This window comes from Festucalex cinctus, chromosome 10, assembly GCF_051991245.1.
Source record: "Festucalex cinctus isolate MCC-2025b chromosome 10, RoL_Fcin_1.0, whole genome shotgun sequence".
NCBI lineage: Eukaryota > Metazoa > Chordata > Actinopteri > Syngnathiformes > Syngnathidae > Festucalex > Festucalex cinctus.
Window position 1 is genome coordinate 20,706,536 of NC_135420.1, and position 24,750 is coordinate 20,731,285.

At 37.4% G+C, this 24,750-nt stretch overlaps 5 protein-coding genes across 9 annotated transcripts; 3 read left to right on the forward strand and 2 right to left on the reverse strand.

The window, feature by feature from the left end:
* The first annotated feature begins 52 nt into the window (after positions 1-52).
* Positions 53-1,692, forward strand: nr2c2ap (nuclear receptor 2C2-associated protein). Its single transcript, XM_077533644.1, has 5 exons — positions 53-166; positions 241-331; positions 416-521; positions 826-893; positions 1,100-1,692. Exons 1-5 carry the CDS (start codon positions 129-131, stop codon positions 1,220-1,222), a joined length of 426 nt encoding a protein of 141 aa, XP_077389770.1. The 5' UTR covers positions 53-128; the 3' UTR covers positions 1,223-1,692.
* Positions 1,663-4,593, reverse strand: rfxank (regulatory factor X-associated ankyrin-containing protein). 2 transcript variants are annotated; one of them, XM_077533641.1, is made up of 9 exons: positions 4,353-4,593; positions 4,208-4,282; positions 3,804-3,905; positions 3,687-3,716; positions 2,631-2,731; positions 2,435-2,560; positions 2,127-2,193; positions 1,964-2,044; positions 1,663-1,892 (listed from the first exon to the last, which is right to left on the reverse strand). In XM_077533641.1, exons 2-9 carry the CDS (start codon positions 4,272-4,274, stop codon positions 1,840-1,842), a joined length of 627 nt encoding a protein of 208 aa, XP_077389767.1. In that variant the 5' UTR covers positions 4,275-4,282; positions 4,353-4,593; the 3' UTR covers positions 1,663-1,839. The 2 variants fall into 2 exon arrangements, with proteins under 2 accessions (XP_077389767.1, XP_077389766.1); XM_077533640.1 differs by having other exon boundaries at positions 3,651-3,716; positions 4,353-4,589.
* borcs8 (BLOC-1 related complex subunit 8) lies at positions 4,351-9,552 on the forward strand. 2 transcript variants are annotated; one of them, XM_077533646.1, is made up of 6 exons: positions 4,351-4,721; positions 4,904-5,016; positions 5,305-5,369; positions 5,462-5,569; positions 5,701-5,792; positions 8,584-9,552. In XM_077533646.1, the coding sequence occupies exons 1-5, from the start codon at positions 4,685-4,687 to the stop codon at positions 5,774-5,776; spliced, it is 399 nt and encodes a 132-aa protein (XP_077389772.1). In that variant the 5' UTR covers positions 4,351-4,684; the 3' UTR covers positions 5,777-5,792; positions 8,584-9,552. The 2 variants fall into 2 exon arrangements, with proteins under 2 accessions (XP_077389772.1, XP_077389773.1); XM_077533647.1 differs by lacking the exon at positions 5,701-5,792 and having other exon boundaries at positions 4,352-4,721.
* Positions 6,878-11,212, reverse strand: tmem221 (transmembrane protein 221). The gene is made up of 3 exons (XM_077533639.1): positions 10,736-11,212; positions 9,642-9,727; positions 6,878-7,550 (listed from the first exon to the last, which is right to left on the reverse strand). Exons 1-3 carry the CDS (start codon positions 11,029-11,031, stop codon positions 7,018-7,020), a joined length of 915 nt encoding a protein of 304 aa, XP_077389765.1. The 5' UTR covers positions 11,032-11,212; the 3' UTR covers positions 6,878-7,017.
* Positions 10,661-24,617, forward strand: mef2b (myocyte enhancer factor 2b). 3 transcript variants are annotated; one of them, XM_077533635.1, is made up of 9 exons: positions 10,661-11,016; positions 13,923-14,167; positions 18,328-18,386; positions 19,208-19,411; positions 19,489-19,617; positions 20,899-21,052; positions 22,250-22,486; positions 22,564-22,675; positions 23,720-24,617. In XM_077533635.1, the coding sequence occupies exons 3-9, from the start codon at positions 18,333-18,335 to the stop codon at positions 24,006-24,008; spliced, it is 1,179 nt and encodes a 392-aa protein (XP_077389761.1). In that variant the 5' UTR covers positions 10,661-11,016; positions 13,923-14,167; positions 18,328-18,332; the 3' UTR covers positions 24,009-24,617. The 3 variants fall into 3 exon arrangements, with proteins under 3 accessions (XP_077389761.1, XP_077389763.1, XP_077389764.1); XM_077533637.1 differs by having other exon boundaries at positions 10,666-10,822; XM_077533638.1 differs by lacking the exon at positions 10,661-11,016 and adding an exon at positions 11,659-11,912.
* Positions 24,618-24,750: the final 133 nt, after the last annotated feature.

The following is a 24,750-nucleotide window of genomic DNA, read 5'->3' on the forward strand; positions in this document are numbered from 1 at the left end:
TTCATATGTCAGCACCTGACACCCATCTAGTGGAAGCTAATTGAAACGGCAAGCAACGGTGACTGTCGTAAAAATGAAAAAGTGCGACACCGAATCGCTTAGCGGCAGACTGTGCCACAACCAACAACATGGCCAGTTCTTTGATATGCGGCGATACACAATACAGGTAGGAAAAGTAAACCGCGTTCTTTTCTGAAAAGTATGATGAGAAAAGTAACGTGAAACTGGACTAATTTACAGGGTGAGTTCAGTTCTAAACAGAGATGTGAAGCAGTATGGGAAGAAGTTCATGTTTGACAGCAACGAGGAGACATGCTGGAACTCAGACCAGGCAAGTCTACCTGCTGATCAGTGTCGGTCCTTGTGTGTTTATCGGTCAGTCGGGGCGTTGTTTAATGTTTGGATTATGCTTTAGGGTGACTGTCAGTGGTTGATTTTGGATTTCCCCCAGTCGGTTCGAGTGTCCGAGTTAAAAGTTCAGTTCCAGGGAGGCTTTTCAGCCAAAGCATGCAGACTGGAAGGTAAAATATACACAACTCGGATGTTAATGTTTAATCGCCATATTTTTTTATGCACAACGGGTACTATATATACACTTAATTTTGTATTTTCTCATGTCTAGTCTGCATGTTTTTTTTCCTAGCATATTTTCCTTCTATAGGCTACCTCAGTTTCTTCATCCTTCCTTTGTTTAAAACAAATCTGCCTTCTTTCCTTCAGTACTTGTCCAATACTTATTTTTAGTCCATTATTTTCCTGACTAAATTATTTGCCATTATTTATTGACCATCTAAGTGTTGAGTTTATCTTTCTTGTTCTCTGCAGGTTGTTCAGTAGATGGAGATTTCACAGTGATCAGTCATTTTTACCCCGAGGACAACAACTCTCTTCAGATATCCTTTGTTATTTCTGTCAGCGTCAACTTCTTTTATTGTACTTATTATTATTATTTTTTTAAACATACTGCGGGTAACTTGTTACACCGTGGACCGGTTGCCAGCCAATCGCGCAGGGCTATTATAAGCACTCAATAATATTGTTGCTGTTTGCCATCGCGACTGATGATTCACTGATTATCTTGCCTTAACTGCACACCCACTGCTTTCCCATACAGGAGGCGAGTGCCGTGGACAGATTAAAAATAACATTTGAGAACAGCGCCGACTTTTTCGGGAGAGTTATTGTTTATGCTTTGGATCTCCTGGGGGAGAAAGAAACATGACCCATACTCTTTATGTGAGAGAGGAAAATATGCAGGACATATACGATACTGGCTGTATGTGCTGCCACCACGTGAATGGATTGGAATGCTGCTTTTTTTTTTTTTGTACGGAATTTGGCTGGCCACTGCAATCAGCAAAGGTGCTGATGATCCACTCTCAGAAGGCCATGACAACAGTTGAGGTGGACAGCCATGACAACACTTGCAAACACGTTGAATCCAAAATCAAACATTAGCTTGTGTTTTGGAATACATGAACAATTTACCCTGGAGCCCTGTCCTGGAAAATAAAGGGTTAAAGATAATTTGATTTGGGGGGAAAAATATACACGTGATTAAGATTCACCTAACAACCCAAAACTTAGCTCCTCATGATATACATCAATGGAATTTTAGTGAAATGCCTCCTGGTGTGAATGAATAATAATTCTTGCAGAAAACGCCATAAAAAATAAATTTATTACAACTTATTTGCATTCAATGTTGCTGGTCTACAGCCAAACTAAACAATCCTGCTGTACATTTGGCAAATATTGGTCATTTTTTTTGTTATGCCTTGTAAACTTAATAAAACAAAATGTACAAAAAAGGACTTTCTTTCGTGTTACTGAAATTCATCAGCATGCTGGCTTGTAGAGTCTCAGAATATGGTCCTCCAACACCTTCTGAACTACAAAAAAAGAGAATAACGTATTGAAATAATGAAGTCATAGCATTGTCTAGTTGAAAGGATGTAATTACTTTTTTTGTATCCAAGGGCAACAGCCAAGGCCATAGCACTGTAGCCAGAATCGGACTCTGTAGTCATGTCGGCCCCTTTGGCTACAAAAGAACACAATGATCAATTAGTACTGTATAGCAATCAGATACCTGTCGCATCTGAATAAAATGTAAACGAATGTACCCAAGAGCGTCTCAACACATTTAATGTGGTTTCCTCGAACAGCGTACAAAAGCGGAGTCCCTCCATTCTGCAATCAAAACATCAGTTTTCAATCTGCAATCTTTCCTGATTTTTTTTTTTTTTTTTTTTTTTTTAGTATTTAACTGAAATGGATCGTGATTCTGCTGGATGTTCTTTGACACAAATTGTCTCAATGGGCACATAAATGTGTTCCATCGATACCAATAGTAATCGATTTGTGAAAAATATTAAATTGACCATATTTGGACAGAAGAGGTTTCTGCCCAATGGCTCCTAAACAACAGTACCCAGTCATAGGCGTTGACATCAACATCACGTCTGAGGAGAGCCTCGATGATGTCCGCGTAGCCTCCGGAACTGGCCAGCGTCAGCGCACTTTCGCGGTCCCTTGCCAGTATTTTCGGGTCTGCGCCCTGGCACATGAATCATAGCAGATTCAGTGAGCGATTGTTCTGATAAGACTACTTGTTCATGCCCTCTAACCTTTTCCAAGAGCAAGTCCACCACTGTTTTCTCTCCAAACGCCGCCGCCCACATAAGAGGAGTGAAGCCTCGTTCGTCCTGTTTGCTCAGCAGTGACATGTCTGCAAAACAGGCCTATGTTAGAAAACTCAAATTTGGTGAGTCCAGGAGCTCCTTACGGGGCAGACATGTTTTGTAAGGAGTCCTTTATAATCATAAAGGCAATTAAAAATAATGCCATATAGACATAGCAGACCAATTAAAAAGTTATGATAGCATATTTGAAAAAGTCAAACATACAGGAATAAAAATGTATTTTATTTTAAGAGATAACGTTATATGATATTAAGGTCAGAGTTTACCAACGTGAATTTCAAAAATACTATACAACTTATTCTCATAATGTTACGGCTTTTATTCTGGACACATTATCCAAAAAATACAAGCAAAAAAAGCTTTTCTTCATGAAGAAAAACTCTGACTTTATCTCTGTAATAGCAAGCGTTTTGTTATTTAAAAAAAAAAAAAAACATTCATGCAGGGGTGCCAAATTTATGTGATAGTGGCCGTAAAAAGTCTACACACCCCTGTTCAATTACCAGGTTTTCATGATATAATAAATATAAATGAGATCAAGATAAATCATTTCAAAACGTTTTTCCACCATTAAAGTGACCTATAACTTGGTCCAACTTTATTGGGGGGTTTCGGGTATTTTTTTTTTTTTTTGAGATAGTAAAAGAATCGTCTTATAACTTGGGTTGTGTCACTATGCACAATAAATCAATCACATTCAAACTTTTGTTAAATGGAGCCCCCATTCTGATTAACGTCAAATAAAGTTCAGCTGTTCAAATAAGGCTTTTCACTGATTTTTTTTCTTCTTCTTTGGTTTCTGGGAGATCAATGAAAGTTTTGAGCTAACACTAACTGATATTGGGAACTATTCAAAATTTCTTATTTCCACCTTGGCTAAGGCCCCAGTTCCAGCTGAAGAAAAACAGCATCAAAGCATGATACTGCAAGATATTGATGTCTCACCTTTACTTAGTTGCACTGCCACTTGTAAAACCTCACCTTGAGCAGCCAGCTGATGTATGGATAGAGCTTATAATGGGAAAGATAAATAAATAAATTAATTTAATACAGTCAAACACTGCAAAACATAAAAATTGAATGATCATGTAAACTCACAGTCTAACTTCGCAGGGCGCACATTCACTTCATTGCCACGCTGCCTGTTGGTAAGCGTGTCCGAATGGTTGAAGAGACCCTCTTCGTCCCCATCAGCAATTTCTAGAGATGCAAGGCCATTCATGTGAAACATGTAAATGAATCTTTAAATATATATATATATTAAAAAAAAAGGACTACCCTACTATTAGGGATAGACATTTGAATAAAATGTTATTGACTATGTTGAGAACATTTTCTTACACAAAGAACTCTGAAAATTAACTTTGTAAAACATTATTTGTACTGCTGTAGGTGTGGCCATTATTGATTAAATGAAAACAAGTACTGTAATGTAATCTGAACGTGAAACTAAAGACTTTGTTTTACTCATGAGGGTGAGGCACATGGTCTGTTCCCCTCACCTCTGTGCTCAAACGATTTTACACTTGATGTGTGATTAATTTGGTCCTCCTCTCCTCCTGCATCCATTATCACAGCTGTAAGGAAAAGCGAATAAGTGAAGTGCAGAAGTGTTAAAAGTAGAAAGTCGCAACGTCGTCGACTCACCGCATCCAGCTTTTGCTTAATTTGCACCAACTTCCTTGTGGCAAAAGTGAAAGTAGGTTATTTCACCTGTCGCGACAGTCAGCGAGGGGCAACATATGTTATCAAACGAAACACTAAACCACGTTAGGGTGAATAAATCCAGTGTTCAACAGCTTTAATGTTTTAGGGAAAACGGAACCTCTATCGTCTTGTTGCAATTTCCTGTCTGGAGGTTTTGACGTTGCACACCACCATTCAAAACACGGAAGTAGTGCCTAACGAAATGGTAAAAGTAATAGTTTAGCCGCGATTATTTATTTATTTATTTGTGTATGTAAGTTACATCTTTCATCATGGAAGACCAAGAGATGCAGCTCAAAGTCAGAAGAGGTAAGTGTCACATATTTGACTGTACAAATTTAATCGGTTTTCATGTTAGTTAACTGATAGCTGACATAGCTAGCAAGTGAGTTAGCCAGTACGTCAGTCTGATTGTTTTTTTGTTTGTTTTTTTGTGATGCGCCATCAATTTTCTAATTCCTTTCATAATACTTTACTTTTGTAATCAACAGTGAGTGACAAGTTCACGGAGAGCATGTACGTCCTGGCTAACGAGCCGTCCGTAGCTCTGTACAGACTGCAGGAGCATGTCAGGAGGTCCCTGCCAGAGCTGGTGCAGCATAAGGTATAAAGTCACACGAACACACACTTAATGACAATCAAACGTTCCTTAGACACTTAATTACAAACGCTCAAGGTCCCACACAAGAGCTGTATTTTTATTTTATTATTATTTTTTTTAAAGCCTTATCTGTAATAGAGGGTTTAATTTGGCTCTGTACTTCCGGAAATGTCTTTAATCTTAAATGTATGATGCACCTGGTGATAAGTTAGGGCCCGGCATCTTAGCCAGTGCCACTACACGTTAATCCATATTTCTGTCTCCCTTACTTTCCATTTTTTTCTCCCATAGACAGACATGCAAAGCTGGGAAGAACAGAGTCAAGGAGCCATCTACTCGGTCGAATATGCATGCAGGTTTGTTATAATGATGCATAGACATTTCTGCATCTTACTGGCTCACCTCCATGCTTCTTAACCCGTCGACTGACCTTTTGTTGTTTCTGCAGTGCCGTAAGAAGCATGGCCAACAGCAGCATGTATTTCAAAAACATTGACAGCCTCCTGCGACAAGCCATCAGTATGAAGGAACAGATCAGCAGCTCTCAAGGACGCAGGTAAGAAGGCAGCAGTGATGTATCTATCACATTTTTGTCATTATCACCCAATCATTTGTTTTTTATTTTATTGTATTACATTATTGTTTTTTTTTTCAATTGTTTTCATCCCCCCATCCACCTTCATTAAGTTTGCATGATGCCAACCCTTCTCCCAGTCCACTTGTTGCTACTTCATGCGCCTCATCCACCACATCCTCCTCATGACAGAGATATGTCCAAGGTCAGTAGTTACTCCGAATGACACACAATCACAACAGAAGCACATTTTTTTTCAAGGATTAATTTAATTCACATTGATGCTAAGTGATTTGGGACAACATAAAAATAATATATTTTGCTAATATATCCACGGAATAAAGCAGAGATTTCCAAAATATACAAAACAGTTGTTCCTCTCTGGGATCCAAAATGTCATCTTTAGTTGTAAAATAAATTGTACATAAACAGTAATGAACGCAGATGATATAAATGTATTAGCATGGCTGACCTTACAGTTCCAAGGCTCTGGGTTCCAATCTTGACTCCGGCCTTCCTATTTTCAGTTTTGTCATCCCGCCTCATACCCAAAGTCAGCTGGGACAAAAGTCCAGCTCACCCACGACACTAATGAGGAAAAGTGTATCAAAAAATGATTTAAAATGTGTTCCTGTTGTTTACACAAGTTTTATGATTTGTATTTTGTTCCCTTAATGTGCCAAATATGAACCGAACCATGGTCTTAATCTTAACTTATTTATTGAGTCAAGGCACCTATTTTACTTTATAAAAATCTCACAGCACATCACCAAACCAAAATCACAAATGTATATCGCTGGTTGGTAAATTTTATTTATTTTGTTACTAATTTATACTATTGGTCAATCTACACGTGGATGTTCCATTATTTTTACACATTATTGACCCAAGTGTTGAAAATGGCCTGCTCTCTTTCACAATATAACGTTAATGTTTGAGCAAATGCGCAAATTTGGGGGTTCAATGAAAAGTGATGATTTTGGAGGTACAAGTATCTCATTTGAATTTACTCACAAATGTACAGTACTTCCTCAATGTAAAATCTGGGCCTGTTTTAGTTGAACACAAACGCTATTTTCTGTTCTATGAATTGCAACGAGTGGGATACACAAGTTAATTGTACCTTGTGCCATTTTGAGGAAAAGCATACCGTATATTTGTTCTGCCTTGGCTGTCACTATATGTTGCTGGCATAGACAGATGGACAAAAATACATTATTTGTAGTAAATAAATAATTAGGTTGGCAATCATTGCATTATAGTATAATACAAATAGGTATCACAACTGGATTAATCTGTTGATTAAAATGTTTTATTTAGTCATAAAAATTGATTTTTAGCTTCATTTCCAGGTGCTTGGGAATCATTAAAGCTATTACTTGTCAGCCGTACAGTATATCCATGGTCACTTTATTTAAATCCACATGTTGTCACACGAGAGTCGAGTCTTTTGCCGAAATCCCCGACTTGCGCGCCAGGACGGTCCTCATCTCGTTGTTGACGCCGTTCCAGGGTTTCGCCTTTAACAAAACCGAATCTGAAGACAAGCTCCTGTGCGAGCGAGGACAGCTGTCGCCTCCGCTGTAGTCGTCCATGTTGCTCAAGTGGGCCTGTGACCCTTGTCCCACAGCGGAGTACTCCTCCTGCGGCTGGTGTCTGGGGCTGCCGGAAGGTGTGAGCGACATGTGGTGTTGGAGATGCGACTGTCTGCGGGGCACTCGCAGTTTGTCCACGCCGATTTTTAGCTCGCAAGGCCAAGACACGGGACTGTTGTTGCTGCTTCTGCGCTCGTTGCGAAAGAGCGTTTCGAGGTGGTCTGCTCGGCCGCGTTTAGCCACTTGGGAAACTTTGACAAGAGAGTGAATCAGTACCACCAGGAGGATCACGATGCCGGAGGCCAGGACGCAGGCGCTGGCAATTCCCGTCTCCGCCTCAAATATGAGCAGCATAAAAATGGACATAGCTGAAAGAGATTAAAAGGGAAGTCAACCTTAAACATTTCTTGACGATATATGTGACCTTTCTAGTCTAAACATGACGTTCTGATTAATATTACATTTATGGAATATGAGTTGTGCAGTAAAATCCATCCGTTTTTATCCATCTCTTGGCAGCCATTTTGCCACTTGCTGTCAACTGAAGATGACATCACAGTTGCTCATCCAACGACCAATCACAGCTCACCTGTTTTCTGAAGCTGAGCTGTGATTGGTTCTTCCCCGAGCGGCTGATGTCATTTTCACTCGACAGCAAGTGACAAAATGGCCGCCTTCTGATATTGATCAAAATGGCTTGATTTTGCTGCTTAACTCGTATTCCACTAACGCAATACCGTATTGAGACTAGTGGGGCCGCATAAAACATATTAAGAACTTTTAGGGGGTTGACTTCCCCTTTAAATCACTTTATGTGGTTAATAGAGTAATTGAAGCCCCCCACCCCCCCTACAAAAAATAATTTTCTGTATTAAAGGGATACTTATTTAGCCATTTTTGGCAGTCAAACACTATTTTGCCTATAATCAATTTGATAAAAACACATTTTGCAACATTTTCGACTGACAATGACAAAGTGAGAAATGACATCACAAGGGCTCAGTTAACCAATCACAGCTCAGCTTGTGAATGTTACATGACCAAACCTAGAAAACAGGTGAGCTGTGATTGGTTACCTGAGCCCTTGTGATGTCATTTTCAGTTGACAGCAAGTAGCAAAATGTGTTTTTAAAGGTAATACTTGTACGTGAAATATAATGAACGTATCAAATTAATTATAGACAAAATATTAACTTTTTATTGCTATAATGGGCTAAATAAGTGAAGTATATCTTTAATCGTTTCAACCGTGAATATACTTAAAACTAGGCTCTGAAAACAACTTAATATGATTATGTGACACTAAATGGTCATTTTGGACAGTTGGATGCTACACAAAAGGTCAAATTTCATGTAAATGACAAAACAAGAAGTTGATTATTCTCATTTTTTTATGTGCAGAAAAAGGACAATGGATCAGAGTATGTCAAGGGATGCTGGAGAGAAGCACAACTCTGGAATGTGACAAGCCTTTGCGGCCTTCAGTCAATTTGTGCTCCTTGATTGAAATGCGGTGGAAAAGGTCCTAATTCCCCCCCCCCCCCCACCCCCCCCCCCCCCCAAGCACAAGCTGCTCAATGGAACAGAGTGGCCCAGCGCTGCCAGGTTCGGCTTTAAAAAAACACTTTAAGTCATGGACGCCGCTCAAAGGGCGCATTGTTCTCTTCAGCTCGCTGGACAAGAACAGCGCTGCTCTTTTCCTTTTCTCTGCTGAAGATTTCTCTGCAGACAGTTTGGACATTAGCTGTAAAGGACATCCTCTGCTGTTGTTTTGGTTTTAAACAGAATTTGTTGCACACGACAATGGCGATATTGTGATGTCGTTATCGATCAAAACATCAGCATCAAATATCAATTGCAGAAGTGTATCATAATGTACAGTGTTGACACACCAATTTATAAATACTAGGGCTGAATTATTTTTGAAAAATTAGATTTACCCCCCAAATATTGTGATTTAATATGATTATTTGTTCAAGGTCCTTTCTGCATGTCTTTTTTTTTTTCTTTTTTTTCCCATAAATACAAGTAATACATTATTACTATACATACATATGTTGGTTTTATTGGTTAGGCTTACGTAAAATAAAGGCAGATGAATAAAAATAAACCATTAATTAATATGAAGGACAGTGTATTCAACTACTTCAAATAGAGTTCCTCTAAGTTTACTATGACAACTTCACAAAATTGTACCAAACAAGTGTGGCGTCAGCATATAAAGTAAATCATGAATCAGTTAACAGTTGATTGTAACCTAATCTGTGGCTTTATCACTTCAACTTTTCATGTTTTATGAAACAATAAATATGTGCAATGCCGTTATTAGGCACTGAACTTAACACTGTGTAAATAAATTCACTATACAAACATGTTGTACTCCAATTATTCAATTAGAATTGGGAAAATATCAGCAAAATATGGTGACACTATGTGTGAGTTCCACCCTTTGTTTATACCTGCTAAATAGACTGAAACTCCCAGGCAGAACAATCCGATGGCCACATGTCGCACGGCTCTGCTGTCCAATAGGAACCAGTCTGCTCTGTGGAGACGTCATATAGTGACAAACCAGCTTCATCATCATTGCACGTGTACAGTATTTGTCAACAAATTGAGAAGCCCATTACTATTCAGACTGTTTCACACGTTCCAGAGGGAGGGGGGTGCTCGCTGAATTTGTAAGCCAACGTGGGAAAGGGCGAGCTCGAGGCCGTGCGCTGACTATGGAATGAAAAGGTTATTGTTTCGGCGGGATTATTGGAATTGAGAGGCAGTACTCTGCGCAAAGGGGGCTCGGCCGTGTGGGATGCTACTGTCAACTTTTATTCACAACTTTGTCCACATTTTACTCCACTTTCAATTTATGAGTGTTGGTTTTGCTTTAAATGCTATCCTTGGCTTGAACTAGAAATACAAACAATACATTTAAAACCACCTGTTTTCCCTCGATGTAACACAATTATCAATTTGTTTTGGTTTAAAAAAAAAAAAAAAAAAAAAAAAAGTTACCAAAACAACTAGAAATTCAACAGTTCCAAACTGCGAATATAAATTGACTGTAGTTTTAAGTTGTAATATCACCATTCCCCAGTAGATGGCAGACATGACATAGTTGCACTTACACGTACGTTCTATTTAACCCATCAGTTAAGTGTATTGGAGCACGTATTTTTCACATATGCACGTATTATGTCCATATATATAATGTCATTCTTGCCATTCATCTGCCTAGGAAGTGTGTGGCCTCCGAGTAGCACTAATGAAAATTTGCATCACCCTCTAGCATTTAAATTGCTCATCCCTAGCTGTGCTAGATAATCTCAAGAAAGAAATAAGAACATATTGTTCACACTTTTCGATTGATAAACGTTAATATCAAAATATTTGCAGGGCCCCCAAATGACTAAAAGTGCGTATGAATACACTATCATGCGGTCACAGGTCTCAATCAAACGTGAAACTTAAAACTGACCGGAACTACTTTTTGTTCCAATTGTAAACGGCCGTGACGTCCAAAATGGCAGGACAGGTGGTTTTCTAGAACCATTACCTCTCGGTGTCCAGTTCTCCTCGACAACACACCTCTGTGGAAAAGTAGCCATGCAGGAGACAGACCACCACCGAGCTCAAGTTAAGGGTGAGCGACAGAGCCGAGAGCACCGTGGACACCGGCGGCAAGAAGGCCCGAACGTGAGCGGGCACGACCGAGGGGGTGTCCTCCTTCATGGCCGTGTGTTGTGGCTGCAGCTGGAAGATCAGTATGACCGACAAAACGGACATTACGGCCGATAGAATCCCCAGTAGAGACAGAACAACGACGGACCGTTGACTGTAAGACTGTGTCATCCTCTCCTAATCGGATTTAAAAGCTGAAAAAGTTGTTTTATGTTGAAGTAGTCCATAAAAAAAAAAGTGCGCTTAAATGACAAGTGTGGCGTTTCCGAGGGTGCGTGAACGTCCCCCCCCTCACGGTCCGTCTGCCCATGTGATGTTCGTCCAATCCACAGATTACAAATTTCCCAGTCACAATGGGCTTTTTCTTCCCTAGGAACACCAAACACAGTGCACACATGCCTGCAATTAAATCTTGATGACAAATCTGGATACAAAAACCGATATGAATACTTTTTAAAGTGGGCACCCACAGCTAACAAAAAGGCATGTGAAATTAAAGATGAACCTACAGTACTTTTTTGCATGACTTGTTCTAACAATAAAATTAACTTAACAGGCGATTGATATGTAACTGAATACATTTTCTCATTGTTCTAGTTCAATTAGAAGTGGCCACTATACAATAAATTAGTGTCATCAGCATTTTTGAAAAAGGGAGACTGGAAGAGTGACAGAGACATAGAAATCGACTTCCTTGAAAAGGTAGTGATTGATTCGTGGATCAGGTCAAAGCAAAAAAAAAAAAAAAAAAGGTAAGCAGAGCTGCTGTGTTAGCACAAATTTAAAAAGTATTTCGGAATGATGCAACTTGGCTCGGGCACATACTGTAACTTTCTGAAAGCAGAAGTGAGAAGTTTCAGGGAAAGTGGCAGGAAGACCTCGCGAGTACCTTTACACGCGCCTGATCGAGTAAATATGCTCAACTGAAGCACTCATGGCACACAGACAACTCAGGGAGGAACAACAACGTCCCCTAGCTCTCTGCCAGTCAAGTGCATATTCTCCTGGAAGTTATTTGTTGCTAACTATTGCATCAGCGTAGGATGATGATTGTGAGTCGCTTCCAACTTAAGAGTTTGTGTTGTCTGACTCCGACTGCATACATTTCTTATTTTTAGTGCATTGCATTGTCACGTCCTGAAAATAGCCAATCATCCGGCTCCGGCAGTGACTCCGTAAATATGTATCCTGTTGACTTTCTATTAGGAGCCTTTGGTGTGTATTTTCTTTGTAAAGTCTGTCACTGACAATGGGTCAAATTGAACCGGAATATATGACAGACCTCAAAATCGAATTAGTGACGCAGCACTTTCATGGAGACATCCTGCCCGTTAATAAGTTCTGGTTCACTCCAGATGTATAGTCTTTTGTTTCTGCTATATATCAGCATATGATTAGTAGTTGATCATATTTAAAGGGAAAGTCAACCCCCCCCAAAATGTCTTGACAATATGTTCTATGCTGCCCCACTAGTCTAAATGCGGTATTGCATTTCAAACCATTTTACATCCACATTTTACTTTTTATATCGACTTAGCCTATATGTCAGTTTAAAATAAAAATCAAATGTGGTCCTTGTATTAACAGTTATTTACATCCACCTTTTATTATTGATTTATTTATTCATTTTTAATTGACTTGGTCTGTGTCTTTTTTAAATCCAACCTTATTTTATTTACATTATTATTATTATTATTATTGTTTGTTTCAAATGAACAATTTTACATCCTCATTTTACTTTTTTATGGCGACTTGGCCTGTAAGGGTTAAAAAAAAAAAAATCTATTGTGGCCCTTGTATTACTGTAATTATTATTATTATTAGTAGTAGTAGTTTTAAATAAACAAATTTACAGCCATATTTTTCTTTTTTTTTCCGATCTGGCCTATATGTGGCCCTTGTATTTATTATTATTATTATTATTATTATTATTATTATTAGGGGTGTTAAAAAAAATCGATTCGGCGATATATCGCGATACTACATCGCGCGATTCTCGAATCGATTCAATAATCGGCAAAATCGATTTTTTTTTTTTTTTTTTTTTTTTTTTTTTTTTAAAGGATTCACACCTTGAGCATGGAAGAATGTTATATGAACGGCACATTAAGCCTTAATATTTTTATTTTAATGCTGTTCAAACATGAAACAGATTACAACCTCTATAAGACTGAAATTTCAGATAAATAAATAATACATTTTCATATAAATCTTACACTCTACAAGCTTACTGATTAGTATTTTCTAAATATGAATGAAAAAAAATCGCAACAATCGACTTATAAATTCGTATCGGGATTAATCGGTATCGAATCGTGACCATTCGTATCGGGATTAATCGGTATCGAATCGAATCGTGACCTGTGAATCGTGATACGAATCGAATCGTCAGGTACTAGGCAATTCACACCCCTAATTATTATTATTATTTGTTTCAAATTAAAAAAATACATCGACATTTTACTTTTTTATTTCGACTTAGCCTATAAGAGGTTAAAAAAAATCAAATGTGGCCCTTATTACTGTAATTATTATTATTATCATTATTATTAGAAGTAGTAGTAGTAGTTTTAAATTTTTGCATCCACATTTTTCTTTTTCTTTTTTTTTTTCAATCGATCTGGCCTATATGTCGTTTAAAAAAAAAAATCCAATGTGGCCCTTGTATCTATTATTATTATTATTATTATTATTATTATTATCCATCCATCCATTTTCTTAACCGCTTACTCCTCACAAGGGTCATGGGGGTGCTGGAGCCTATCCCAGCTGGCTTCGGGTAGTAGGCAAGTAACACAGTATTATTATTATTATTATTATTATTATTAATTTTATTTTTTAATTATTATTACTTGTTTCAAATAAAAAAAAATACATCCACATTTTACTTTTTTATATGGACTTGGCCTATATGTTAGTTTAAAAAAAAATCAAAAATCAAATGTGGCCCTTGAGCACAGAAGTTTGCCAACCCGTGGTCTAAAACTGCACCAAAAAAAAATAAAAAAATCCCCAGAGGAACAGGTTATTAACTGTAACTTGTCTTCAACGTGTTTCTGTAGGTGGTCCATTGATGCAAAAGTGTCGAAAAAGAAGTCCGTATTGGATTGGCTTGCATGCATGGTGACAAGAAGAGGAAGGGCGGGTTGAGTCAGCCAGCTGTGTGAGGGCAGTGCTCTCCTTCTACATCAGGTTGTCTTCTCCGTTGTCACACTCGCACCGTCACACGCACTCCATCCTCTGGATCGGACGTCTCCCGTGCCTTCACTGATGTGCAAGCGCCTTCAACAAGTGTGAGCAGAGAGAGGTGAGATTTCACCATATTTCATTTGTGTGTCCAAATAACTTGTTGCTGTGCAAGAACTTGCAGGGTCTTTATTAATAAAAAGAGATGCTCGGCAACTCCAGGCTATTCTTAAACCGACGTCAGCAGTTCAGCAGGTGAAATGTGCGTGGAAATCTTTTTCTTTTTTTTTTTAAACTTATTTAGAAGGGTGGCGTTCACTGTTTGCTGTGCCAATTGCATCCTGTCCAGATGGATACGTGCGTAGGTAGTTTCAGGTCTGTTGCCATGCTGACTCTATCAAAAATATCAAAGGCAATTCAATTATCTCCTGTTAAAATTAGACAAATATTTCCTGCACGTTACTGCACTTGGCAAAGGCCGCGTTGTTGAACTGCTTGACCCCACTCCCATGTGCAATGATGAAGTAATCCAGCAAATGCTTCTATCTTTACATCTGCCCGAATAATGCGCAGTCCGCAAAAGGGATTCATCAACATGTTTATTATTGTGCTTGTCCTGTGCACCTGCTACTGCAAAATAAAACCACAATAACAAACATATTAATCACTATAATCTATAAATTAATCACGTGTGGGTTATCTAAGAAAATGTCTAAGATAAGCACGTGATTGTCTTGTCATATGTTTGCCGGTCAAATATATAGTAATATATGGAAATTTACAGGAATGAACTAAATACAAAAACAATTTTGAAGTAACTAAATTATTATACAGCATATGTATAATATTTGTAGTGCATATAAATAAAAGTCTACTCACTGTGCACAGGAGCTGCACAGTGCCCATAATCTGACAGATTTGGACCATTTTTTGCTAAGAATATTTTGCAGTTATCACCACATCAAAATATGACAACACTGATAGACTCCCAGCCAAATATACTGATTGCTCTAATAATGGCAAACAAGGTACAGTACAATGAATTACTAATTTTCACGGTGTGCTATTGAGCAGACTATTTTACTGTATCTTGGTCTGTTTTTTTGTTTTTTATTATTATATCACCAAAAAAAACATTTGGACGGGTGCATAGACTTTTTGTGATATCATTGAATATTGTGTACACATTAAATCACAATCTTGTGAAAAAAAAATCTAAAACAATACAGAAGTCAAAACTTCTGTGCATATGAATAACAAACACAATCAATAAAATCTTGAAAAATATGGCTACGGTAGCCAGTGAGTTATTAATTGTGGCAAACCCTATTTACAGTATCTACAGCACACATACATAGATATTATGTACATATATGAAACATTTAATCATATAAAAGCTTGATATATTAATAAAATCAAAGATTATTAATTGAATTTTCCAGAAAAAAATCTGCCGCTATGCAAACTCCACAGGTAACCTACAAAAAAAAAAAAAAAAGCTGACTTTTAAAATATGCCGACCCAGCATCCAGATGCCCATATTTGTTTTCTCTCCCATTCATGTATACAACTTATGGCCTCTGCAATAGTACGCAAGGAACCTACAAAATGAAAGGCAGACTGTGTGTCACTTAATTAAAAAAAAAAAAAAAAATTACAAAAGGAAATAACGTATTACTGTATTCATGATGGTCATACTTGGGAGCAAAATATATATTTTTCTTTAGGTTGTAACTTCAGTTTTAAATGCTCCAGTACATTATGATGGCAACTTCTGGCGTCTTAACACATGCTGCTGCTGCTGATGATGATTTTATTTCAACTCCAAGTTGGACTTTTGAGCCACAATTTTCCAGAACAAATCAAATTATCCCTCCTTTTAATTTGGGCTATAGTATTACAATCAATCACAATGTCGCAATCACGTTAGTTAAATTACTCCCTAATAACGTCTAGCCTGAGCATCGATAAGACTTGATACGAATCTGATTATCTCAGCACTTTATAAGGTAATATGTTGGGTATTTCCTCCTTAAATGCCCAGGATGCCTGTGTGTACGCAGCGCACGTCAGGGGTCGTGGGAAACGCTACCGCCATATCCGCCAAGGCATCATCATTTAGTGGGGACATGTAACTAAATATAGAAATACATGTGCATTATTTGAGGGGGGAAAAACCAGTGGAAACTCCTCCAGACGAGACAGGTCAGGGGTTCAGACGTGTGCTACTCGATGGAGTGCAGGCCTCTGCACATGTTTGGAGGTTCTGGGTTCGAATCTTGACTTTGGCATTCTTGTGTGGGGTTTGCGTGGGTTTTCTTCAGGTACTCGGGGTTCCTCCCACATTTGAAAAAGGAAGACAAAATTGTCCTGTCATTGATGAGTGACCCCACTTCTTGCCAAAAGTCAGACGGGATAAGCTTCAGATATGACTTCAATGATGGATGGACATTTTACTTAACATTTTTAACTGTTTGATTAGGATTTCTGTTGTAAAAATAAACAATTGTGAAACAGTCAATCACATCTCATTTCAAACGTTGTTCATACAGTGGACTGCTGCCTCAGTTCTTTGTGGATGTAGCTCAACTTGACACTTAGCGTCTTTAGATGGCAAACTAGTTGAGACTGAATAAACTGCACTGGACTTTTTATTTTTTATTTATTTATTTTTTTATTTTATTTTTTTTTTAAAGCCCAATATAGATTCTGATATTTGGCACAATAAGATTCCGATAACTGATCAACTTACTGATTAATTTGTAATAACATTTTTTTTTGTCTTGTAACGCTTACCAAAATAAATATATGAATTACAGGCAGAACATTTTAATGTTTTACAAAAGAGAAAAAAAACTGAGCATGTTTTTCCAGGGGATGGGGTTAGGGTTCGATTGCTATAATGGAACCTACCAAAACAAAGATTAGGGTCTCTTCTTTCATCAGGAAAAAAAAAAAAAAAAAAAGAAGTAAATTTCTCTCTGTTTCTGTTTTTCAGCAATTAGCATTAGAATATAGCTAAGTTTCATCATTATTAACAAATCTGCTTAGAACTGTGGGGAAATCAGCTTGTTTTAACATGGCTGTGGTTGATCTCTTATGAGCCACTGCTGCCACCTGCTGGCCGTTGTAATTACTACAATTGCTTCACCCGTTCTTTGCAGTTGAGAGGCTGTAATCAAAGCCTTCTGTATGCCCTAGCGCAAAAAAAACAAAACAAACATAAAAAACATATAAATACGTCTTTGGGACACTTACATTTAAAATAGAATGTATTTATTTATACGTTTTTGGGAGCAAATGAGTTAGTCTGTGCTCTAATGACAGAGTTCTTCAAATGGACTTACTGTATGTACTGTCAACCATCTACATGCATTATACACTTATTATACATAAATGGATTTCTGCTGGGAAAACAATGTTAATTCAGTGAAAGCGTCTCAAGTCCAGTCGGTTAAGAGCATTGTATATTTTTACCCCCATGAGGCGATGTAGTCTAAAGTTAGCGTGGCCCCTGAAGTCCACACAGTCTGACACCCACGCCGTCTGGCTTACCGGGCCGGCAGCAGTGTCCGACCGCGCTGCTGCTCGTCCCCAAGAGACCCGGTTAAAAATATATAATGGGTGACTTTTTTTTTTTTTTTTTAAGAGTTGTTTGGCCAATAGCAAGAGGCTAGCAATTGAACCTGTATGAGCCACCCACTCTTCTCTCATGCATGGCCTTGAGAAGCCCTGATGAGAACTGAATAGGGGCAGCATACGTGACGGCACGAGTGGATTGCGGTGTGCATGATGACACTCATTAATATAAGTCACGTTTTTTTTTGTGAGAAAATCTCTGCAATCACATACAGCTTACTTGCGCATCGTGATATGGCCTTAAATTTCTGATTTTAATAAATTCCTGCATTTATACATTTCTTGTAATTTTTTTTCTGCTGAGTCACTTGTTGCTGGGCAGTGTTCATATAGGGTCAATGTTTAAAACTGACCAAATTGTTTGAATACCTTACTAGGAAATTATGAGGATTATGCAACTGAAGAATTGCTCTGTATTAAATATAATAATGTTAGTAAAGAAAAAAAAAAGAAGGTGGCACATGATGAAACCTTTGACGTCCAATTCTTGACAACACAGACACTCCAAATAAAATTGTCACTAACAAATCTATGGCATTCTGCATTTGAATCTACATGTGAAACATTTTGTTTTTTAAAATACACTTTGGTTATTCTTCTCTCACACGCTAACCTATTTTCACTTCCGTTTTTTGACCGCAGGAAATATGGGAAGAAAGAAAATACAAATTTCTCGCATTCTGGATCAGAGAAACCGACAGGTGAGCTTCCCACAAATGATTTAATGTCACTTTATTGTGACGGAAAGTTCACTAATTTGTCCATGGGAAATTTTCAATTTTCACTGAATTGGCCTACAAATTTATTACAAATTTAATGCAAAAAAAATATGTCTTATGCCAGAGGTCGGCAAACTGCGAATGGGGGAAAATAAGTAAAAAATTAATATTTTCTTACATATTTGTGTTTTTTTAGATAAAATATTTAAATGAATTAATGACTTAAATAAAAAATTAGTAATTAAATAGTCAAAAAATGACAAATTTTTAAGTTGTCAGAACAAGAGATGAAATGTAGATTGAAATGTAATTTTAAAAAGACAGGAAATCAAATGAAAATGTTTAAAATGTAACTATAAAAGATCAAAAAACAGGAATATCTCAAAGTACCATAAAATGTCCATAAAATTGCCCCCACAACAATCTGAAAATTGATATCAAAAATGGCAGAAAAATCCAAAACTGATGAGAGACCAAAGGTAGAAGAAAACGAATCTCTCAAAGTATTAGAGGCTGCATATTTTTTTGTTATGGTGCAGCTCTAATTAGCTGTTAGGCCCTCAGTACATTAGGCTAACACTAACACATAATATAACATATATAACATTATATAACATATAACATAATATTCAAATGTTTTGCGGTTCCATACAGATTTTTTTTTTATTTTGCCTAAATTGGCTCTTTTGACAGTAAAGGTTGCTGACCCCTGATCTATAATAATAATTAACCTGTGTATTCAATTTGTTGACATTTTTTGTCTGGTGCTGTGAGATATTTTTTTTAAAATGTTTGCATCGCAGGTGACGTTCACCAAGCGCAAGTTCGGCCTGATGAAGAAGGCGTACGAGCTGAGCGTGCTGTGCGACTGCGAGATCGCCCTCATCATCTTCAACAGCACCAACCGACTCTTCCAGTACGCCAGCACCGACATGGACAAGGTTCTGCTCAAGTACACCGAGTACAGCGAACCGCACGAGAGTCGCACCAACACCGACATACTGGAGGTACGGAGATTTCGCAGACTTGTGTTGGTTTTGGGGCGGTTTTCCGCTCTAAGGTGTTATTTTGTGTTTGCCGTCAGACTTTGAGGAGGAAAGGATTTGATCTGGACGCCTCGGAGCCTGACGGTGAGGAGAGCATGCAGGTGACCGGCCATAGATGTCAATATGGCGACGGGGTGGACGTGTCTGCGGGCTGCCAGCGGCTCTATGTCAGTACACGCACACACAAAGTCACTGGTGCGAATAACAAAGTATGAATTCTTAATTTTCACATGTCTGGACTTAGATTTTATTTTTCTGGGCCCGGTTGTTCAAAACTCGGTTATACCTTTAACCACTGGTTAAGTAGATTTAACCGACACTCTTACCTTGTTGTTCAGAACTCTGTTAACTTTAACTGCTGATAACTTGCTGTTAAAGTTAACACACCTAAGGACGGCCGCTATCTTTTTAACAGTCTGGTTAACTCTGCGTTTGTGGCTAATGATGTCTGATTAGTAGTAATACATTGCCAAGTCTCATGCTGAATCAAGAGAAATAATAAAAATATGTTTTTTAAAGATTAGTTCTAAAAATGGACAGAAAGAGGGGGCTTGCCCAACATTTAGTGGGAGGTCCAAAGAGAGGTTACCTGTGATGTTTCTTGTTTGCGTTCACGCCAATGATCAAACACTAAATAGCTGCTAATTATTTAATTTAAATTTGATTTAAATATAATATGGTAATAATTTTTTGTAATTAATTTTAATTTAAAAATACAAAATTACAAATATTAGTAATAATTACAAATTGATTAAAAATACACATATTAAATACAAAAACAAGACTATTCAAACTATTCTATCAAAATATTACACAAAAAATACAAATCAGTCAAAAATACAAATATGTTAGACAAAAAAATGGCAAAAATATGAGAAAATCAGACAAAAGTATACAATTTTATATGCTACAAAAATATTGGCAAAAATATTACAGAAAATATTCACTGAAAATACACACAGTAGAAAAAAAAATAATTATAATGAATTAAAAAATAAAATAAAAATAAATTATTTCACAAAAAATCCTAAATTGCTTCAACCATTTGATTGAATGTTTTCTTCGTCAGCAGAAAACTTCCTGCTGCTTTTTTTTTTGTTTTTGTTTTTTTTCACAGGGTTCGTTTGGATAGTATTCCACTTTCTTTCGCCGACCCGGAAGTTAAAAATAAATAAATAAATGGAAAAAAAAGCGGAATTGTGGGATATATCGGTGCTAACAGTGACATAAACGGCACGGTTAACTTTTACGGTGCCATTAAACAGCACGACTAACCATGTTTTGAACAACGCATATTTAACGGTCAGTTAGTTAACGGACAGTTAAGAATTGGGTTAAAAAGGGGTTAAAAGGTGGTTAAAATAACTGAGAATTGAACAACCGGGCCCTGATGATTAAAATAGTGAGTGACTGGTGAGTGTACAGTATATGATCATGTCACTCTCTAGGCTCCGCCCCTGCGCACCCCAGAATTGTTGGCGTCGGAGAGCAGCTTCCCCATCTCATCCGCGCACGCCGTGGCCCCCCACAGACCCCCAGCCTTTAAATGCGCCAGCCCGGCTCCACCAGCAGCTCACGCCTCCTTCATGCCTCAACACTCGGGTATAAAAGAAACATCCAACACATAGATGTTGTTCCCATAGTTTTGAAATATGAGCGCGCAGCTGTCCGTCACCTCACAGGAAGTTTGCGGCGTATGTCTGTATTTTCTGAAACTGGACTTTTTTTTGCCAATGTAGCCGTCTTTGGTTTCTGTCTCGTTGCTGCCGCACCTGTCTTTGTGGTGATGTCATCACAAGTGATTCCACTGTGACACTTGAAGCAGTTTACAGTACAGGACCAGGGTTATAATCGTTTGGTATTTTTCTGTTTTGTTTTTGTTTTTGTTTTTGTTTTTTTTTGTTTTGTTGTTTTTTTACTTATTTTTTAAATTTTGTTAACCATTTTTATAGGGGTTTTGTTAGTTTTAATGATTTTAACATGTATTTTATTTTATTACTTTTAACATTATTTTTAGTTTTTTCAAACAGTAGGCCTATTAGGCCACACCCCCTTTAAGACAACACAAATATTACATTATATACAGTAGGGATGTAACAATAAGCGCGATATCATGATGTTTAAAAAAAAAAAAAAAGTCAGGTTGATTTCCATTTGTGCAGTTCTAGCACCCTGTGGTGGCTAATTTTTGTGCAATTTAATTTTCATACGGCATACTTTGGCTCTTCTATGTTTAAAATCCACGCTAATGGTCAGATGAAGCATGCCTGTGAAGCAAGTCAATATGTGCGTGCATTAACAACATATCATAATAACATAATAATAAAACATAATAATATTGCTGTTATGTACAAAAGCACAATCTTGTACTTTTTTTTTTTTTTTTTTTTTTTACATTTTTTTAAATATCACCAACCTCCCCCAAAATATTGTGATAATTATCGTATCGTGATATTTGGATATCGTTACATCCCTAACATACAGTAGACTTTGTGAAACCAATTTAATTCTTTACTTTTCAATTGTTTTTATAAAATACAGTACTATTGTATTTTATTACAAACCTGACAAAAAAAATGTGATTTTGGACTGGCTGGCACAGATTACAGATTAAATTTAGATTAATTGCCCAGCCCTCCTAAAAATAAATAAAGAAATAAATCAGTTTAAGTCAAATTTCAGGTTTAACTGATCATACCATGTTTTTAATTTCCACACAGTCAAGAAAAGGTGCAAGAGAAAGAAGAAGTATGAAGGTATGACATTTGCTCACATCATCTTTTTCACTTCCCTCCGCAGGTATCAACTACTCCGTTTTCTCCCACGCGGGCCGAGGACACGACCCGAAAACCCCCACTCCCCCATCCCCTTTGACCCTGCCGGGAGATGCGGCCAATCAGGGCTCATGTGCCGGCTCGAACCCCGCCGTCAGCCGGGCCGTCCTGTACCAGTCTGGCTTGCACGGCGCCATGGGCAAAGCCGGGCTGCTGGGCCACACCCTGACTGGTTACGGCCTCGCCTCCGCTGGAGCTTCCGGTACCCTACACTTTGGTTCCTCCACTTATTATTTCACCATTTATAACTTAGATATTTTTATATTTTTCTTTGTCAAGAGTTCAGCCAACCGAGTTTCTATCACTCTGTGAGTCTGCAGCGAGGAGCAGCGAACTCCTGGCAAACAACGCAGACTTCGCACCATCTCCACGGGCCTCATTTAAGTCAAGGGTAAGAATACGTTTTAATACATTAGAATGGAGGTACATTCACTGGCCACAACATTAGGTACACCTACACACCCTAGTAAATTCAAAAGCTGCCATTACAGTCGGGGTGGGAACCTCTGGGTACAATTATCGATGTATTGATCAGGTAATAAATCCACGATAATCTACGATAAAAAGACTCACGACAGAAACTGTTTTTTTCATTGTGAAACTAGTTTCTTTTTGTACCATCACTGAAACACAATATTAAAACAGGTGTCTTCTTTACAGTGAGTACTTTAGGGTATTTGTTTTTAAACAAATACAAATGTCTTTTCTGTGAACAAATTTGTGTCTTTCTTAAACACGATTGTCATGCAACATGTCAGTTACATAGTCAATTGTTTCATTTTATAAACTGTTACACAATTTTTTTGTGTAGAATTGCAAAAGTAAATACAATATTTAAATATTAAAGCAATATTAATATTCCTGAAAAATTGTGTGCTTCAAGTCGAAACATAAAATGTGTTTTAAAATGTTAACATTGAAGATATAATACACATTTTTCATAGAAAAATACGCAAAACTGAATCACTTGTTGGACAGATAAATGTCTTACACAAGTAAACTCACAAGTCTTCTTCGCCTGAAGACTTGCGTACATTTCCCCGCCACGCTTATGACGTGCTCCCCCTAGCTGCCCGCTAAGTAATTGCTCAATAAGTAATGAACAATGGAGCCGTTATAGTAAGTAGTCAAGTTAGTGGCTGTATATTAACTACAACAAATATTGCGATACTTGCATAAGCGTATTGATAAGCTATCGGGAGACAAAGTATTACAATATCAATATATCGTTACACTCCTACTTTACAGAGATAATAATGCACAGTTTAACAAAGTATTAACCACGCATGTTTATTATTATTGTGGTGAGTCAAGTAAGAGTGTAATGTTGCTAATATTTTGCTAAACTTTTATTTTTATTGATACTACAGGAAGCTAATTTAGGTGTTTTTTTATGTATGTACATACCCAAAAAAATTATTGTTGTTGTTCCCAGAATGTCCACCGGGGTCTGCTCTTTCCCATCTTCGTCTTTCTCTTCCACCTTGACATATCCTTCCTTCCTCGGTGTGCACATCAAATCTGAGCGCAGCTCTCCTGAGCAGCACGTGGCATCTCCCGCCTCATCGCCACTACATGGCCTCGGGCGAGACCAGTCGCCCGCGAGCAGGCCCGGCTCAACCCGCCAAAGCCCCCCAGAAGCGGAGCCCGAGACGTACTCGCACAACCGAGAGGACGGAGGGATGTCAAGGCAGTCGCACCTGTGTGAGGGATGGCAGAGATAGCTATGCACATAGAGGACACTTTATTGCGTACACATGCACAAGCTGGTGGCATCCAACAAAAGAACGATATGAAAAACTAATACTTATAATTAATCATTAAATCCGATTAATGAATAATTTTAAATAGACAAGAAAAATTGATGATAACTACACTGATGAATACGACTGAAAAGGGGTATTTTAACAAATTAAAAATACATGAAAATGAACTGAATTAAAGAAAATGGTAAAAGGCATAGCAAAAATAAAGTACAAAATAATTACAAATAACTACAACTAAATCAAATTGGAAAAGTGACTACAATGGAAAAATTGGAAAACTCATTTCAAATGAAGTAGGCCAAATTAAAAAAAAATTACAAATCAGTGAATGAATAAATCCAATTGAAAAGTTGACAATTTAAGAAACAAGACAAAATGAATGTCACTAAAGACTAGTGAATAATATAACACAAAAATTACTTCAGCTTTAAAAAATTAAGTAACAAATATGCAACATGAAAAAAAAATACAATTTGAATAACAAATCTTACTAAACAATTGATCAATCGCTATAATGAACTACAAAGTGATTACATATTAATTGGTAAATAAAAAATTAATAAGGAATACAAAGGAATTAAATTAGAAATAAAAACAAGTGATACAATTGACATGTATACATTTTTTAATTACTTTGTAAAAAAAAAAAAAAAAAAAGTTAAAATAAATTAGAGATTAAAATATAAGTGAAGAAAAAATA